This window comes from Buteo buteo, chromosome Z (genome assembly GCF_964188355.1).
Source record: "Buteo buteo chromosome Z, bButBut1.hap1.1, whole genome shotgun sequence".
Classification (NCBI taxonomy): domain Eukaryota; kingdom Metazoa; phylum Chordata; class Aves; order Accipitriformes; family Accipitridae; genus Buteo; species Buteo buteo.
This window is the reverse complement of record NC_134204.1, coordinates 1954417-1972029: the sequence shown is the minus strand read 5'-3', so window position 1 is coordinate 1972029 and position 17613 is coordinate 1954417. Positions and strand designations below refer to the sequence as shown.

The window sequence follows — 17613 nt, the reverse complement described above, 5'->3', positions numbered from 1 at the left end:
GTTTGAAAAATATAGTGGAGTTCTATCTGAGATTTTGCATTTAAATGATCATTTTAGGCTGTTAATAGACATCTTAAAGGCAAATAATTATTAGGAGAAATATTGCTCATCTTCAAAAATGTGCACATTAGGGTCACATTGCTACAAACAGTTGGGTTAGACCAGTTCTACGACATATTTTCATGTGGGAGAAAGTGTGCGTATGTCACCATTACTGCTAGCAATCCCAGCTACACCCCGCTGAAACATTGAGAAATATGAATGTAAGAGGAAGAAGAGCGCTTAGGAATGATGTCCCGTGTGAGCCATTAGCAGTGAAGAGCACTGGGTCAGATTTTAACAGTTGTAACTCAGCAAGGCTTCACTGGCATCAGATGAGCTGTTGTGAGTTACACCAGGAAAGTACCCCACTTTATGTTACCAATAAAATAAAGATATATTTCCATGTGGACAACGCCCAGCAATAATGATTCCTAGGCTAGTCTTGCATAACTGTGTATAATTCCACTCCACATTATCATCAGGACTTGACAATCCGTGACCGTGTCTGAAAGAAGGATGTTTTGATGAAATGGCTCTGTTTATGCTAACCTAATTTAGCCATTAGAGAGCAGAAATGATCATTCTGATGGACAACACACTGCAGAGGGGGTGGAATTAGATGATCTTTAAGGTCCCTTCCAACCCAAACCTTTCTATGATGATTCTATGGTGATGATGAAATGACTGCTAACTGTCCTGATTCCTCAGTGGCTAAAAGACAAAATAAAATAAAAGCTTTCCTGACTTCCAAGGCATGAAATGACTCTGCGGCAGCAACTTTTATAGAGTTTTTCCATCGACAGCAGCATTCAGACCTTAGAGCAGACTGGGTCCCGACATCCATGCACAAACTTCTTTCTTGTAGCACTTGGTTGAAGAATGACTCTCATGGGGATTTTTTACTGCACGTGTGGTCAAATGTTTCTTAGATGTATCAGAGGAAACAACTGCTTGTGGAGAGTAGAAACGTCCCTAACAACCGAATCTTCATCCATACAAATGCTTGAGTGAATGTATTTGTGTTAATTTCAGAAACATATATATGTTTTCATAGCTTAATATATATTACTTCAAATGTCATGGTCAGAGAAACTGCTGTTTCTCTGTATTTTGGGGTTACTAAAGTAACCCCAAAATACAAGCCTCTAAATAAAATCCCATAATATAACACTAGCACCAAAAAAACCCCCCACAAAACTGTAACACTTCCATCCTAACACCGCTTGTCTGTGACCAGTGTAACGGATCACATGGAATGAGTTTTGAAAAGCATCTTTGTTTCAGAAGAGAATAGGGAAATAGCATTAATAACAAGGCTTATACCAACTTTGTAGTAACCTTGGGTCCAGACACAAAGATGAAGTCCAGACGACCCGCTTGGGCTCTCCCCGCTCCAGTAGCTCCCTCCTGCGGCACAGCACTTAAGACCAGACTTGGAGTGGGTTTTTTGCCTATAACTAATTTGCCAGGGAGCATTTTGGGAAAAAAAAAGAAAGAAGCTGTTTTCAAAGTTAGGCAGAGACTGGTGTTGTAGGGGGTGCTAGACCTCTCAGCCTTGCTTACAGGCTTTTTTCTTCCCAAAATTTCATTTGCTGGCAAGGTAATTCCTACAAATTATTATTGCTTCCTAACACTGGTGCTTCTATTCTCTAAGTTCTAAAACTTTTAAGTTTTATTCAAACTTCTATTGTTTGAATAAATATTTATTGTAATACTCTTAAGTTACCAAAATTTTTAATTCTTTATTCTTTTCACCAAAATACTTTTCCCTATAGTTCCCAAGAAATACTGCATACGCACCCAGTAATCGATGTGTGTCATTAATACCAATTAGTTTTATTTCAGCACTGAAACACTAATGACTTATATCATATGGTTTATGGCAGCTATCAGGCTGAAGGGTGCACCTCAATTTGAGAAATGCACTTGTAACAGCCTTTTAATGTGTGCTACTTATTTTTATATTTGTTAAATCTCTATTTCTTACAGTAAATACTGTAATCGTGTATTTGTTCTAAAAATAGACAAATGTGTATTTTCATAGCATTCCTCAAAGCTATTTTGATTGGAGACCTGCCCTCCCTGCTTTTATAAAGAAACCCCTGCTTTTTAAGAAATCTGAATTTTACCTGTATTTCGTAACAGAAGTACGTTAAAATTTGGTTGAAGCACTAACTGAGAGACTGTGTTTATTCAGCTTACATCCTCTTCTATACTTTGGACAAGAACGCTCCAATTGATGACTGGATTATGGAGTCCATCAGCGGCGACCGCCTCACCCACCAGATCATGGACCTCAACCTGGACACCGTCTACTACTTCAGAATCCAAGCTCGCAACGCCAAGGGAGTGGGTCCCCTCTCTGATCCCGTTTTCTTCCGGACACTGAAAGGTTTGGATCTGTGTCATCTGGATAGTAATGATACGTAGAATTTTCTTATGCCTTCATGGGAGCTTTGCAAGTAATTCCATGTCAGCCAGAAGAGATCCTACTACTTGAAACTATTATTGAGAGATAAAAGCAAAATGCTACATGCAGTAGTTGACAAAAGTAAACCACATAATGAGGCAGTAACTATATTTTTCAATTCATTCAGCTGGGAGAAAGCACTCTGACACCACCTAACTTTCGCCCATCAATAATAAAGCTAATTGGATCTGACTGGATTTCTCTAGGGAGGTCCCTTTTCATTTTGGATCTTTCAGTGACTGTAGGAACCTGTAATGACTCACTCCTATCAACATTGTAGACGGGCAAGATTATGATTAAAAACCTCAGCAAACTGAGATGCAGCTTGGCTTTGTGTGGGGAGAGTTGTTCCAGATATTTTTCAGGACCTGTTATTAACAAGAGACTAATTAATACCTGACCCCTCTCCCTTAGTGACCAGTGAGAAGGAGGAGGCAAATCAGGGGTGTGGGTTTTGGCTGGTATTTCAGCACCGATGTGTTTATGAGAGCAAAGGGTTGCACTTGTATCAGACTCCATTTCAAATTAACATGGGAGATATTCCTCTTTTCTCTTCCCCGCTTGCCTGTCTGTGTGAAGGCCTGACGTGATCTACCCAGAAATTATTAGTTATGAAGATGTAAGCAATATTACCATGAGTGGGAAGCAGGGTTCTTGCTGCAGCTCTGCTCCTTATATTTTAACTGTCACTCATTCATTTGCACAAAGGTATGAAATTACTTTTAGAAAGACGTGTAATTAATGAAAAACTCAAATGACATAAACAGCGAACCTATTCCAGGAAAGAAGCATGGCATATGAGAGAGCACGTTAGCGCTGTGTCTCCTCTAGAGAAAATCCAGGGATTTGTATATAAAAACAACATCTTGGCGGAAGGTAATTGAAACTGGATGCAGGCTGGGCCTGAGAAGTCACAACTGGAGGGAAATTAGGGAAATTCAGCCCCAAACCTGTGCGTGAGAGGCTTGGAATTAGCGTTGACACTCAAGCCTCTCTTTTAATCAGTCGCAAGTGACTTCATTTAACGCGAGCTGTACGAAAGCCAAGCAAAATGACTGCAGAGGAGGGGCGGCACGCCATCCCCACGTCATTCCCTTTGGGGGATTTGTTTGTTTGTTTGGCGAGCGCTTGTATTCGAGTTTGTCTTTCAGCAAATTGTCATGTGAATAGCAAATTTTTCCGCTGCCTCTGAGGGAAGGAGGGGAAACTCCGATTTCAGCCATTAAGGAAGGTTTGCGATGAATGAGCCAGTGTCCTCAGCAGCACTGGCAGAGAGCTTTCCCTTTTTCCTTCCCTGATATCAGTGTCTCGAAAGCATGCTATCGACCATTCAGGCTGGGAGTGAAAAGCCTCATACAACAGTTTTCATGAATTAGCAAGAGTCAGAAAAAAAATGAAAAATCGTATCAATTTGTTCTAAGCTTATCACCGCCTGCACAGGTTTGCAGGACTTACTTGTCCAAGTCATGTTTCACTTTGAATGAATTATTGGTAAGATCCTGATTATTCATTCTCCACTGCCATGAAATGTGAAGAGATAGCACTTTGCGGGTGCTTCATCTCTATCAAGCGGATGGTGCCAACTTAATTTCATGCTCACAACTTGTGCCAAGCAGAAGAAGTCTATTAGACTGAGTTTAAAATGAGTCAAGGCATCAAAATATAATAGCCGCAGACTAATGAGATATGAAAAGATATAGAGACCCAGATATCTAACTAAACCAAAAGATTAATGCACTTGATATCACTTACTTTGTAATGTTTACACAAAGTACCATAAAACTCATTTGGGAAATGAATTCTAGATCAGACAGCATCAACAGATACCAGAAAGATGAATTTATACATTTGTTACGTCTTGTAATAGCCTACAAGGACGATGTCTAATACCCTGCCATGAATACTTAATGATATCCACCCTAAATATGTCATGTTCAATACTATTCAACTGTTTTTTTGACAAATCTATCCCTACACTTGAGGTGAAAAGACTTTCTGAAGTCTTGAGTGCATTCTGAATTATGCAAAAATGTTGGTTTCCTGCCCTTAATGATTATTAACAGAAGATGTGTATGTGCCATATGGTAATGTGTGCTCTGATGGCAAATCTCTGTCCTGATCAGAGGAAGTTTTAAATCACGAGGAACTAAACAAGCATCAAAGACCCACTAAGTCACCCACTGTCTCGTTTCATATATTATAGCACATAAAGCTCCTCCAAGGAAACCAAGCCATTACTTGTGTTGTAATTGCAATGCGAGTATTTGTACTGACTTTCCTTTACTAATGAAAATGTAGTGATCTGTGAGAAAGAGTTATGTTTAGTAGTAAATAACACTACCACGGAGCAATGAGTTTATATTCTTCCACCTCAGCTCCACTGATGATAATATACAGGCAAATGGGCAAATCCTTAGCTTATGTAAATTGTTGTTACACTGTGAACTTCAATCAATCTGCAACAGTTTACATCAGTTGAGGATCCGCTTTTTTTATGCTCTGGCTGGTTAAATTTATCACTTAAAGCATGAAGAATCTGATACACACATTCTCAGGGTCCTGGAATAGAAGGATAAAATGTGATTGAATATCCCATCTGTTGTTTTTTTTTTCTTATATAATTTGGGCCAAAATTTGAGGTCGCTACTAGGGTTTTTCTTACTCCTTGTTGAATCTGGATGACTTCAGTAAATATTACGTATACATATATATATGTATATGTGTTTATGGGAAAGAAGCAGAGAGTGCCCAAAAATAGTATGTCCATTTTGCCGCCTTTCACTGTGTACTGTCACAGATTGTCCCCGAAGGTAAAGTCCAAGTCTCAATGTTACATTATTTTTATGGCATATAAATGAATCATTTTCAGAAATTCATTAAGTTGCAGAAGTATGTAAATAGTCTGAAATTTACTTGCAACTGCCCAATGAAAGATGACAACTGAAGAGGGAAGGAATGAACCGGGGACAGACAGACAGGAAGGAGGATTTCCTCAATCTTTTAAATAACCTGTCAGTGATTTGTTTTTTCATCTGTTACAGAAACAAGTAGATCTCAGAACTGTACTTAGTAAATGTGCTTATGCTTTCTTCTGCTCATCTGTACCTATTCTGGATTTCAGCCAGCATTTACAAACAGACCTTCTGTGAGCGCTGAGCTCCTTTAATTAAGGAAGATGAGAGAGTAGTATTCTGCTTATCAGAATCATGCAAAACATTACATAAACTGAAAAAAGTTGCCTGTTAATGCACCTATAGACGTGACATCAAGCACGAACAAAACCCTGGCTGAGATGTATTTTTAAAGGGAAGAGTGGAAGGGGGAGAGAGAGGGCTGAAGAGGTCATGGGCTGAGCTTCAGATATTCCCATCGCACTAAGATCAGCAAGGAAAACTGTATTTGTGGGCTTTCTACAGGACACCAGGTTAAAAGTTGCCACTGCACCATTTCTAAAAGAACCCGAAATCGCAGCTGATGCCAATCCCGACCCCTCGCTTTTTGGCAAGGAAGGTGTGGGGCAGCATTTCTAGCACTGCAGTGCCCTCTAATGCTGCCTCGGCGGTGTGGTTCAGCAGCGCATCCCAGTCCATAACCGGCACCAAACGTGACCCCCTGCGACCTGCCAAAAGTAAATATTACCCACCCAGCTTGGAGCCCTGCCTGGCACCGCGGGTCTCCCGGCTTTCGCCTCCTCCATCGCCTGGCGAAGGCAGCGAACGCCGAGCGGTGCCGGGGCAGCGTCTAAGTGGTATCAGCGCTCGGACGGAGGTAACTTCAGCTGCGAGCAAGGATTCATGTTTTCATGAATATATTTGTCCTCGGGGAAAGGCGATAAGCCAGGTATGGCTCAGCGGGGAAGCGCAGGCTCATGGATTTCGAGAAAGTTTGAGGCAATGTGCTCCATCTACCCCTCTTCTGCTCTGCATCCCTGTGAAAAAGTCTGAGAGGGGGGAAAAAAAAAAATTAACTGAGGGTTTGGGGGTCATCGAAGCAGCTATTCCCCCTCTGCCACAGGCATGGAGCTCGCAGACGTGTCTGTAAATGTAAATTACTGCTACTTCGGTACCTCCACGTGTTCCTAGCGCGATGCCATCATCTAGAGGAGGTTTTGTAGTGGTTTTAGCAGTGAGGGGAGCAGCATGCTCTGCACCTGCAGGCACTGGTTATTTGACTTCCAGATTCATGTGCCAAAACACTTCTTTTTCCCCCAATTTCCTGTGCTTAAGATTCTTGCATAATTTATTAAGCAGAGGACTGGTTAATGCTCTATGATGGTAGCTACTTATGAATCCGAGGAAAGTTTAATTCCCTCAGCCATATCATAAATAGTCAGAAGTTGTAGCTGTGCAGGAAAGCTTTTAATATATCTACTGAATTTTGAAGTCTTGTCTGGTGCACTTCAGATCACGCTATCTTTTATGGTTATTATGCAAAACCATGTAAATAGTTTTAAACCCCTTTGCAAAAAGCTGAAACAATGATAATATAAGTCAGACTGAGCTTTCAACTTGTAGGTGATTTGACTGTAATTATTTAAAGAAGCAGTATCTCTCCCTCTTTCCCTTCTTGCTTGATTAAACTTGCCAGGTCGTACCAAAAAAGAGCAAGCGAATGAAAAAAAGCTGCGGTAAAGGTTTCGCACTTGGAAGAACTTGGTGAAAATATCTGATACAAGGCACGGTTCAGGGTTCAAGGAGCGTCTGGACGATGCTCTTAGCCGTAGGGTTATAGTTTTAGGTAGTCCTGCGAGGAGCAGGGAGTTGGACTCGATGGTCCTTACGGGTCCCTTCCAACTCGAGATATTCTGTGATTCTATGATTCTGTGTTTGTCCTCTCAGTTCTCCAGGATCTCTCTGGAAAAGGGAACGGTAAAACTCACCCTGTCCTCCCGCACCTCCCGCCGCCGGTGCGGGAAGGCAGCACCGCGCTGCGCCGACCCGCTAAACGCCGTCGTTGCTGCGATGCGTCGGCTTGCCTGCGAGGAGCTGTCAGCCTCTAATGACATTGTCTCTTTCTTGCAGTCGAGCACCCTGACAAAATGGCTAATGACCAAGGTACGGTGCCCTCCATCTGTCGCCTTTTCTGCCGGAGCCTGGGGGGCGCGCCGGGGAGGGGGCCGTGCTTTTCACCTGGGCTGCACACCTGATGAGGCAGACGCTGGCGTGATAATTAATCTTGTTAATGAAGTTCTGCTCGGCTGCGGCTGCTGCTTTGATGGGGAAGATGTAAATTTTCGGGAGAGGAAATTGTTTTGTCTCTTTTCTGAAGGACCAATTAAAATGTCAAGCTTCTTTGTATGAAATAAATTTTTAGTCTCTCTGCTGCACTTCTGAATAATTCACATTAAGTATAATTAAGCTCAGCATAATTTCCAGGCTCCTCTTGCACCCTTTCGTGGGTTATAGATTAAAGTTCAAAAGCCTCACTGTGAGAAATCGCAAATCATCTTTTCTCTCAAACCAGCAGCTCCTGTTTGATAATAGCAAAGTTTAGTCAACTTTTCAAGGCATTATCATTACATTTTCCAAATGTGAGTATATGTCTGATTAGTCACAGTTCCTCTGCTCCTGTCTCCTTTCAAATAGTTGTGAAGTCTGTTGCTAGGATATTTTTTCCTTTTTTTACTGTAGACCTACTTATTCCTAAGTATTTCTTTCAATTACAGCTAGAGCATTGTACATTTATGTGACATCTGCCCAAGGAAACAGTCGTCATGACACTTGGAAAACTCAGACCTGATCTTGGGAGGTTTATTTGGATTCAAACTCTCACTTCACACTAGTTTAAAAGGCAAAGTGAGGTGTAAACCTCAAATCCCTGGCTTTACCTAACAGCTACCGTCTTACCCCAATTTAGTGAGTTGAGTTAACTTACAATAGGCAATTCCTAGGGAAGTCAAGAAAGCGTTATTTAGAAGATCAAAGTCAACTCTAGGCCCTTTCATAGGTTTTACTTCGACCTGGAGCATCCCTGGAGGTTACCCAGAGCATATTTCTTCACTAGGATTTTACTTTGTACCAGGTACCCCATATAGTATGACAGCAAGGTAGCACATTGGAGAGACCCACTCTCAGCAAGTTTTGGAAATTCACCCTCTGATTTCAGCGTATGATTTGCTGAAAGAAGTAGAAGTATACAAATTATAAAAATTAAAAGCTGGTTTGCTCAGTATGATTTTTTGCACCACAGCACAAGCAAATTGAAAATGTCAGGTTTGAATAGATAAAAAGTATTTTTAAAGGGTAAGAGTGTTAGGTTACAAAGAAGCCTGTAAGTAAATTGTCAGTATATTTTTCTCAGATTTGCATTTAAAATGTTTTCAGGCAGGTTTAGAATGCCTAGGAGAGGCTTCAGCACAAGTTATCACCTGGTAAGCAGGACCGAAAAAGTGTCAAGTTCAGTTTAAAAAAACAAAAGGGCGGGGCGGGGGGGAAGGTAAGGCTGGATGGTAAGTAGAGTTTGCGTCTTAGTTCTTCGCTGAGCATGTTGCTCTGTTTCAGCGTAACTGTATGGTTGTAAGTGCTATTTCATGGACCTCAAACTACCACAGAAAAAGAGAGGTCTGGGTGGTTTTCCTTTTGTGCATCATGTTCTTCTGGGAACGCTGTGCCCCTTGCTAGGGAAAACAGTCACCAGAATAATTCAGTGTTCTTGAGCAGCCTGAACAGTGTTTGCAACCTGGTTAGTGAACGATACTCTGTATAGACTTTAAAACAGGGAAGATTTCAACCAGTTTCGTGTAACTACTTGCAGCATGTCTCGCTAAAGCATATCCCCAAGGTGATAACTGTGTTGGGATTGCAGCCGTAGCCTGCGAATTCCCAGTTGCTTCGGGTATGGTGGGTTTTTTTGGTTTGATTTGAGTCTAATAACTTACCAAAATGAAATGGGGTTAGCGTGTCTTTAGCAGACAGCAGGTATGCACAGTGTGAGTTCAACGCAGTCATTCCTAGTACATAAATACTGTCTTTTGCCTGGGTAGTTGAACTACACTGCGTTTTTGTTCTTTAGGACTGTAGCATATGAGGAGGAGAAATTCTCAGCCTTTTACTGTATCTCCCATAGGCTTTTTGATATCTGAATTCAGTTTCCATTTTTACGTGACCTCAGTGATGAATTCTAATAAGACGAAGTCTGAGGTCTTCACTTGCATTTACTTGACCTTTAGGCAGCTCTGCTGAAGACAAGCGGACGGTGCCAGGTCTCACTGTAACTGTACTCCAAGCACAAGCATTAAGACAAACAAAGTCAAAGTTTCCGAAAGCTGATTTGCCTTAGAAATCATCAAAGCTAATTCTTTAATCATCCTGAACCAATGCTTACTGAAGTCAGTGGGAGCTTTTTAAATTACTCTGTGCTTTGGACAAGGCCCTGAGGGCCATCTCTGCCACAAATGCAATTCTTATTGAGTGACACGAATAAACTCTGGTAGGTCATCTGTCTCTAATGTCGGCTCATGGTTCCCGAGTTCAGGAAGCAAAATTAACGTACGTGGCAGCAAAGCAGTGTTGGAGGGTGTTGGATGTGCGAGGGGGCTGGGGTGGGAAAAAGGAGATAGGGAGGAGGGTTTAGGGGGAACTTCAAAGGTTTCTTGGTCAGGGCGGATGTGCTCCCTGTTGCTGCAACTCCCTGGGAGAGCAGAGACCTACCACTGACAAGGGGAAGGAGGCAAGAGATACCCCACCTCCAGTCCTTCATTCTTGCCCATGGCTGATGGACAGAGCTGAGCCCGTCCCGTCCCGTGGAAGCTTTGGTCCGCAGCTGTCTGACACAGAATGAGAAATCCTGTTGGTGAAATGCAAATAACGCTCCCAGGGTGCGTACACCGTCATCCGAAGGGCAAAAAGAGGAGCATCGGCATCTAGAGAATCAAATCTCACGTTTTCCAGGAGACCCCTTAAATCTGAAGTGGGTGCCAATCCTGTAAATGTGTCAGCTTCTTTTCAGATCTTTATTTTGCATGTATGCAACTGGTAGAGCTGGGCATAGGCAAAGGTACTAAAAATGGTAGTATAAAAGTAAGAAAAAAATTACATTTTCAGATAGTCAAGAGAGAATTTTTGTCACAAACTTTATGTATGTGGGTCAAGGCCAGCTACTTTCAGATGAGCTGTTGTAGAGGCTTCCTGGAGTCTAAAAAGCTCTGTTTATGATTTTCATCTGAAATACATAGAGGCAAACTGGGCAAAGAAGAGATTAATCATTGTGTTTTATCTTGCCCCAGTTTCCATGTGATAAAACAATATTAAATTCTTTAGTCCATATTTTGTCAATATAGGACTTGTCAACAGCTTTGTGTTGCCATCAGAATGAGATCTCTGCAAGAGCGAAAAAGCTGATTTCTGCCTTTGGATTACAAATGTTTTATAACATCCCCTGTAGATTTTGATAAAAGGAAACGTACACAATTTTGAACAAATGTTTCTCCTTATCTTAGGAAATTTCAATACATTTTGATTGCTCAATTGTTTTCTGAAAGCATACCTCCCATGAAATGGGTCATATGAACTGTTTAGATAAATTCATATATCACTATGGAAAACTGTTACATATGGAATACAGGTATGATTTTTTTTTTATATATATATGGCATTACTCTTTTTAAACCATAAACTGGATATTTACAAGTTCAGATTTAACGTTTACTGCCATGGTGAGGCCAGTGGGAGGTCTCCTGTTCCCATGCCTGGAGCAGGACCAGTGACCATACCCAGGACAACAAAAAGCCCGTGGAGAAGATCATCCACGACAGACATCCGCAGCTTTTGTTTCCAAATCCTGAGGAAAACAGTGGTCTGCATTGTTTCGCATCCACTCTGGAGGGATGTGGAAGGATTTCCAAAAGTGATGCTGGGGGACATTGCCTCTCCTGAACAGGGGATGAGCACTGAGCACTTGACTGTACATCTGCTATTTATACCTCGATGCTCTGCATCTCGTGAGTTAACAGTGCACCATTTGCTTCAGCTTTCAGAGCAAGGGGGTTTGAAGTGCAGTCTAGTCATGCCTGGGATTGGACTTTCTGCAGTTCAACCTTTGCCGTGTTGGATTATTGCAGGCGTGTTGCTGTTTGCCCATTTGAAACCTTCCTGTGCTCATTTTTTCTGCATATGCCTTCCTGCATGAAAACAGCCGCCGGTACATCTACAGCCTGATATCAGCCCCAAAACAGTTGCATCGTCTCATACTGTGACTGCAGAAGGCATCAAGTTTGCTGCTTTTTTTCTGTTAGAGCTTTTGATGGCTCCGGGCTTTTGGTTCTGAAGCTATTTTGCAAACTCTGTGCGTAGCAGCAGTGGAAGGATGAGCAGTTCAGATCTTTTTCAAAGAGCTGCTTCCTAAACAAATAATGCAGTGGTCTGTAACGCTCTTTGCTAGAGAAAAGAAATAAGAAGTATCCCATTTATCAGAATAACTCCTTCTGGGGAAAAAAAAAAAAAAAAAAAGCCTTTTAAACTCTGTCATCTGGCTATGTTTACCAAGCAGGTGTAGGAACTCTTTCTTAAGTTCCAAAAGATGGAAAACATCTCAGAAGACATGCTTGAAATATTAAGAAGGGTTATTCCTGCATATTGGTTGTGTTTCCTGCTGCGCTGAGACATAGTTGAGACAGCTGCCTCCAGATACACTTGAAAAAGAAGGACTAGAAAGTCAACAGGTGATGTGGTACCTGTTCACCTGATCTTGCAGTTCTGCCCCAAGCCCCAGCATCGTTCCAAGAAGTCTGCCGGTTTGTACTTGCTTATAAGCAAATTTGCAAAGAGCCCTGTCTTCGCTGAGCTCTTCAGCTGTCACCAGGACAACGTGGGCTCCTTCGTTTTCAGGTGCTGACCATAGATGGGAAGAAGACACAAGTCCTCATGCTCTGACCTGTTTAAATGCTGATGGATGCGGAACCTCACTGCTGAAAGTTAATGTTTTACATCTCAGTGCCTGACAGTGTGGTCAAAGGTGGGTGCCTTCAAAAAGCAGCTTTTCCCATCCAAGGTAAGCAGGTTCAGCCATGGTTGTGAGGCTTTCTTCTCTCATCACTGGCCGAAGAGGGAACTTGCCGACGGCTGTGCACATAGAGATGGATCCTCACCTCGGTGCTCTCTGAAGTCAGTGTGTGACCCGCGGCTCCTCGTCCCTGCTGGGTGTGCGAATACGCGATGTGACCGCACAGCATTACCCATCTCAGGCCAAACTGGCATCCGTCTTCCAGGATGAAGAGCAGCCTCTGGAGACATGCTGAACTGCATAACACGTATGAATCAACCTTTGTCTCTTCTGACTTGTATTTCTGCCTTCCCAGAAGATGATACTAATAGGCACAAGGTGCTAGAGGGATGCTTTCGTTTTTCTCGGATGTCTATGTGTCTGCTCTGGGCAGAAGCTCCCATTGCCCCTTGCTTTTCAGCCATCCTCCTTACTCTGCTTTTACTCTGCTACATCTGAGCATCCTTATTCCGCTGAGTTTCTAGGGGGGCTGCAGGTCAGCAGCGAGCTAGATCTGCCCCCCAAAGGCAGCTTGCTGTCTTCTGCTCTATCCTGGAGCGGGTTTCCAGGTGCTCAGCACCATAACTGCCTTACACAGGGAGCTCAGCTTTTCTGGGGGAACAGAAGAGCGGTTTTTCTGATGGCACCATACACCTGACAGCTCGTGTTGGCTGTGAGAGCCAATGACTTAGTTTGCAAGCTTGGACCTCCCAATGACTTAGTTTGCATGCTTGAACCTCCCTGGGGACCCCCACGGGGCAGGAAATATCACTTACAGTCTCTGCTGTCTCATGTGAGAATATTGCTCAGCTTATTTTCTCCATATTTTGGACTGTTTAAGGCAAAATACAGCAACAGCGGTAGCGCAGGGCCATGTCTGGTTCAGGGGAGCCAGACGATGCAGCAGCAAGCGTCATTCCCCCTCCAGCTCTCCCGCGCGCGTGGTTGGCTCGCAATGAGCGTTTTGCAAGGAGAGAGCATTCCCTCAACGTCTACCGACCTGCCTGTGTTGTGCAGGAATACCTGAAGTTTGCAAATAAGGAAGCTGCTTGAGTAAAGCATGAAAAAGGAAAGAGATTTACAGCAAAATGACAACAGAATTTTTGGCCAATTTCCAAGTGCTGAAGGCCTGAGAGGATGAAGAACCATTGTCACTGACAACGTGATTTTTTTTCAGAGAAAAACTTGAGTTACTGAAACATTTGAAAGATGTGGGGGAAAACAGAAGTTAAACACAGAAGTGAGAGGTGAGAAATGATCTATAGGTTCATATGGATGCACCTTTTTGTACCTCTGAAAGTATGTTACCACCTTTAATGCAACTCATTAAAAAAGTAGGAAAATCAAGTTTAAAGACTGTTTAACCTCCATTAAAAAAGGCAGTTCTCAAAGAAACAGCTGATTAGTCAAGATTTTATTAATGTTTTGTTCCAAAAGATGGAATAATACAAAGAACAGAAGCTCCACTGGAAACTGGGGGAAGCTGAAGAGAGAGTCTATTGTCTGACCCCCCCCCAAAAAACAAATGAGATCTGGATATATTTGTTGAGTTATGCCCAGCTCATACGTGACTTTCTGGCTGACACTGAGGGTTTCCATCTAAACTCAGTGGGACAGGAGTTTTGTACTTGTCTTCTGTAAGACCAGAAACCCACCAGTGGATTTGGGAAGGAGGTGGAGAGCAACAGTGATAGTACAGTGCAAACAGACGAGTTCAGTAAAGATATTGAAGTTGAAAATGAAGTAGAAGCTCACAGGTTAGCTTGCTTCTTAAATTAGATTATTATAAAGGTAGTCAAAACCTGAGGCGTTGAAACTGGATGGAGCAATAGCCTCCAAGTAGCAGTGCTCTTGCACGTCATTTGAGTTTTTTAGAGGGAAATATAACCTAAACTGTTGCCAAGTGAAAGCTAGAGGTAGAAATGATTCATGGAGGTGTGTTGGCTTGGAACAGAGCATGGATAATCCTTAGGGGTTTAAGCCCTACCTACCCTTTAACATGTGAAACCTTACAATGCAAATGAGATTTGCCTCCCATCTCCTACATGCTTAGATTTCCATGTTCATCCAAATGTTGAATAATGTTTGTATGTCTTAATAGCAGAACAGAGCCAAATTACCATAAATTCGGTCTGGGCTATCCCTGACAAACCGTGTTGTTGAAATACTGTTTGTTAAGAGTTATTAGTGTTCCTGTCTCTTATCAGTGAAATTGCCCCTGATTAGAAGTTGGGCCTTTGGAGTTACCCTCAGTGAGTAAAACTGGAAGAGTCTGCTGCCTTGGGATGGTTTTAAAACTGAAAGCATTTCAGAAACATTTCTAGCCCAAGAACCCCCCTGACATGGACAGTGTAGCCCAAACCTTTCCCCGGTTGCTGCCTGGCTGGCTCCGTGTTGCAGCCATCCCAAATAAATGGCATCTCCAGGTGCCAGTCACCGTATTAGAGCCAGAAATGCAATGGGCAGCTGTTTACGCAAATATTTTTACAATGAAAATGTCATGTATAATGCCTTGAAAAGTGCTCTTATGCTAATTCAGAAAGTACCAAACTTCAGAGTCAGGCATGCAGGGTTAGTTTTTTTAAGTCTCCGATATCCTGACTAAATTTTCCAATACATTAGGCTCCCGCTAAGATGTTTCAGTGTGGACTAAACATAAAAAATAGTAACATTTAGCAGTCTCCCATGGAGATACCCAATTTCCTAAGCACAATATAACCCCAGGGTCACAACATATTCACACACTGCAGTGTAGTAATATGAATAGGACTGCTTTAGAGTGTCATCTTGGTAAACAGAATTACTATATACCTTACATTTATCTCTATTTTGTCTGCTTTTACAGCTGAACATTTTGCAACCTTGCTTTCTTGGGATCAAGTTGTTGTAGCTGTGCAATTACGCTGATTGAAAAGATGATTACACTGAAGTCTCTTCTGATGATAATCATCTTCCATTTGTTTAGGGCCATTCATCACAAAATACTTTCCAAATTGGTAGACAAAGTTATGCACGTGAATTTCTTCGCAATCCATGGAAATACAAGTACCTCTGGAGAGGAACATGGCAGTTGTTTAACAGTGCACAGCAGCAACAAACAACTGCAGGAAAGTGAGAAAATGTGGGGGTTTTTGCTAATTTGCCAAGAGAGCTGATGTAGACAGTGGTTGTTTGCTGCAGAAGATATCTGCAGTAAGCCCTGGTAATTCCCTGCCCTGCACTAAATTTTTGGAATTTTTACATAAGCCCTTCACCAACCAACCCCCCCCCTCAGGTACTATTTGTCTGACCTTAGGGATGGCAGTGCCAAAAACGATAGTGCCCAGGGCTCTTCTGGAGTTGGAGTCAACGCTCTGCTCCGGCAACCTCTGCCCATCTAGGGGGAAGATGTCTTTTCCCTGAACCACTGTCCCAGCAGAGCACTACTGGCATCAGCTGAGACTGTGCCACCTGGAAAGGTTCATTTGACTTAATGAAAAAATAATTAGCTTTGGAGGAATGAGATAGCCACAGCAGGCTGGTGGCATAAGCTTGGTCTTTGCCAGAAGAGCGGTTTTTACCCCAAACTGCTTCTGCCATGGACTTTGACTGCTCAATCCCGTATCGGTAGAGTCGAAGAAGAGCTTGGTAGGACTTTACCAACCTTTGTGATTCACCTTGACATGAGGAAGCAGAGATGCTGGTCTTGGCAGAAACATGGACATACTGTCACAGCTCCTTAGCCCAAAGCTTATAAATAGGACAAAATAAAGCAGGGGAAAAGACAAACACCTGAAATTTTACTATATTAATTTGGAGTGTAAATATTGCCTCAACAGCCAAAACATTTTTCGAATAATAATCATATCCCTTCTTTTTTCTTTCTTTTTTTTTTTTTAATGTCAGGGTTAGAAAAGAAGCGATCTTTTTGTAAAAAACAAGCAGTTCTGGAGTTGTATTTCCAAAAGCGGCAAAATAAATTAAAGAAAGCTTGCTTAATAGTGGTGGAAAGCCACCTGGCAGGTGGAGAAACGTGCCCACGGTTTTCTGTACAGCACCGTCCCTCTGCTGCTGTTCCAACTGCTTGTGTGCAAAAGCAGCTGTCTGAATTATTCCCGACACCCGTGGAGGGAGCACAGACGGATGCTGCCATCACACCTTAGTTTGTCACTCTAACGAGCACATCTGGAGGAGGGAAAAAACCAACAGAACAAGGCAAGCTGCTCAAAGGGCTGAAATTCAGCTTGCTTTCAAAAGCCTACTTTGACAGATTTTCCCCAGCGCATACGGGATGACTTTTCCCGCTCTGTTTAATGGTTTAAACGTTGTCAGATAGGCGCTCTCTCAAGCAACAAACTTGACTTTGCTGGTTTACCTGTCATGCCGTATCTGATGCATTTTTCTGCCAACAGGTCGTCACGGGGATGGCTCCTACTGGCCGGTGGACACCAACCTGATTGACAGGAGCAGTCTGAACGGTAAATACAGGCTCCATCATTAAGTACAGTTTTGGTGACAACCTCCTATTTTTCTTCTCTTTATCGCTCTCTCGTTCCTCTCTCTTACGGCTCGGAGGCCACCCACCGTGCCCACTGGTCGCACGCTGGCTGTTTTGTAGAGAAGAGTTATCTCAGCTATTGAAAATCCCATCCACTGTGCAAAATATCTGCTGCAAAACAGACTGTAGTTTTAACCAGAAATGTTGACAAAAAGTAGGGTCAGGACACCATATATTCTGGTTTTTTAAGCTTTCTTAAAGCTGATCCCCAAAGTACCCATCAGATTTCCAGCTGACGCAGTACTCCGAAAGGCATGTGGCTGGGTATGATCATCCCATCGCAAGAGGTGGTTTAGATATATCTCAGACTGTGGGAACGCCTCTGAAAAAATAACAGCTTAAAAAGAATTATCAAATGCATTTTACGTTATTATATTTCAACTTAAGCTTTCTGCAGAAAATTCCATTTTTAAAATTAATTAATCCTGCCCTAAAATAGGAAGAAATGAGAGGAAACCCCGTGGATTAACAAAAATTAACTGAACCTAATCAGTGCCAGCTGGGGAGTAGATAGGCCATCAATAACTTCTTATTCCTGACCCCATCTCCGTTACTTAATGAAGCATTGTCATCTCACATTATTGAA

General features: G+C 42.5%; 1 protein-coding gene across 1 annotated transcript in view; it reads left to right on the top strand.

Moving 5' to 3' along the window:
- Window positions 1–17613, top strand: part of DCC (DCC netrin 1 receptor) — a 571119-nt gene that overhangs the window by 514383 nt on the left and 39123 nt on the right. The window contains exons 20-22 of the mRNA XM_075020576.1: window positions 2240–2434; window positions 7534–7566; window positions 16882–16947. Of these exons, the coding sequence (XP_074876677.1) occupies window positions 2240–2434; window positions 7534–7566; window positions 16882–16947 (294 nt within the window). The remainder of the gene's footprint in view (window positions 1–2239; window positions 2435–7533; window positions 7567–16881; window positions 16948–17613) is intronic.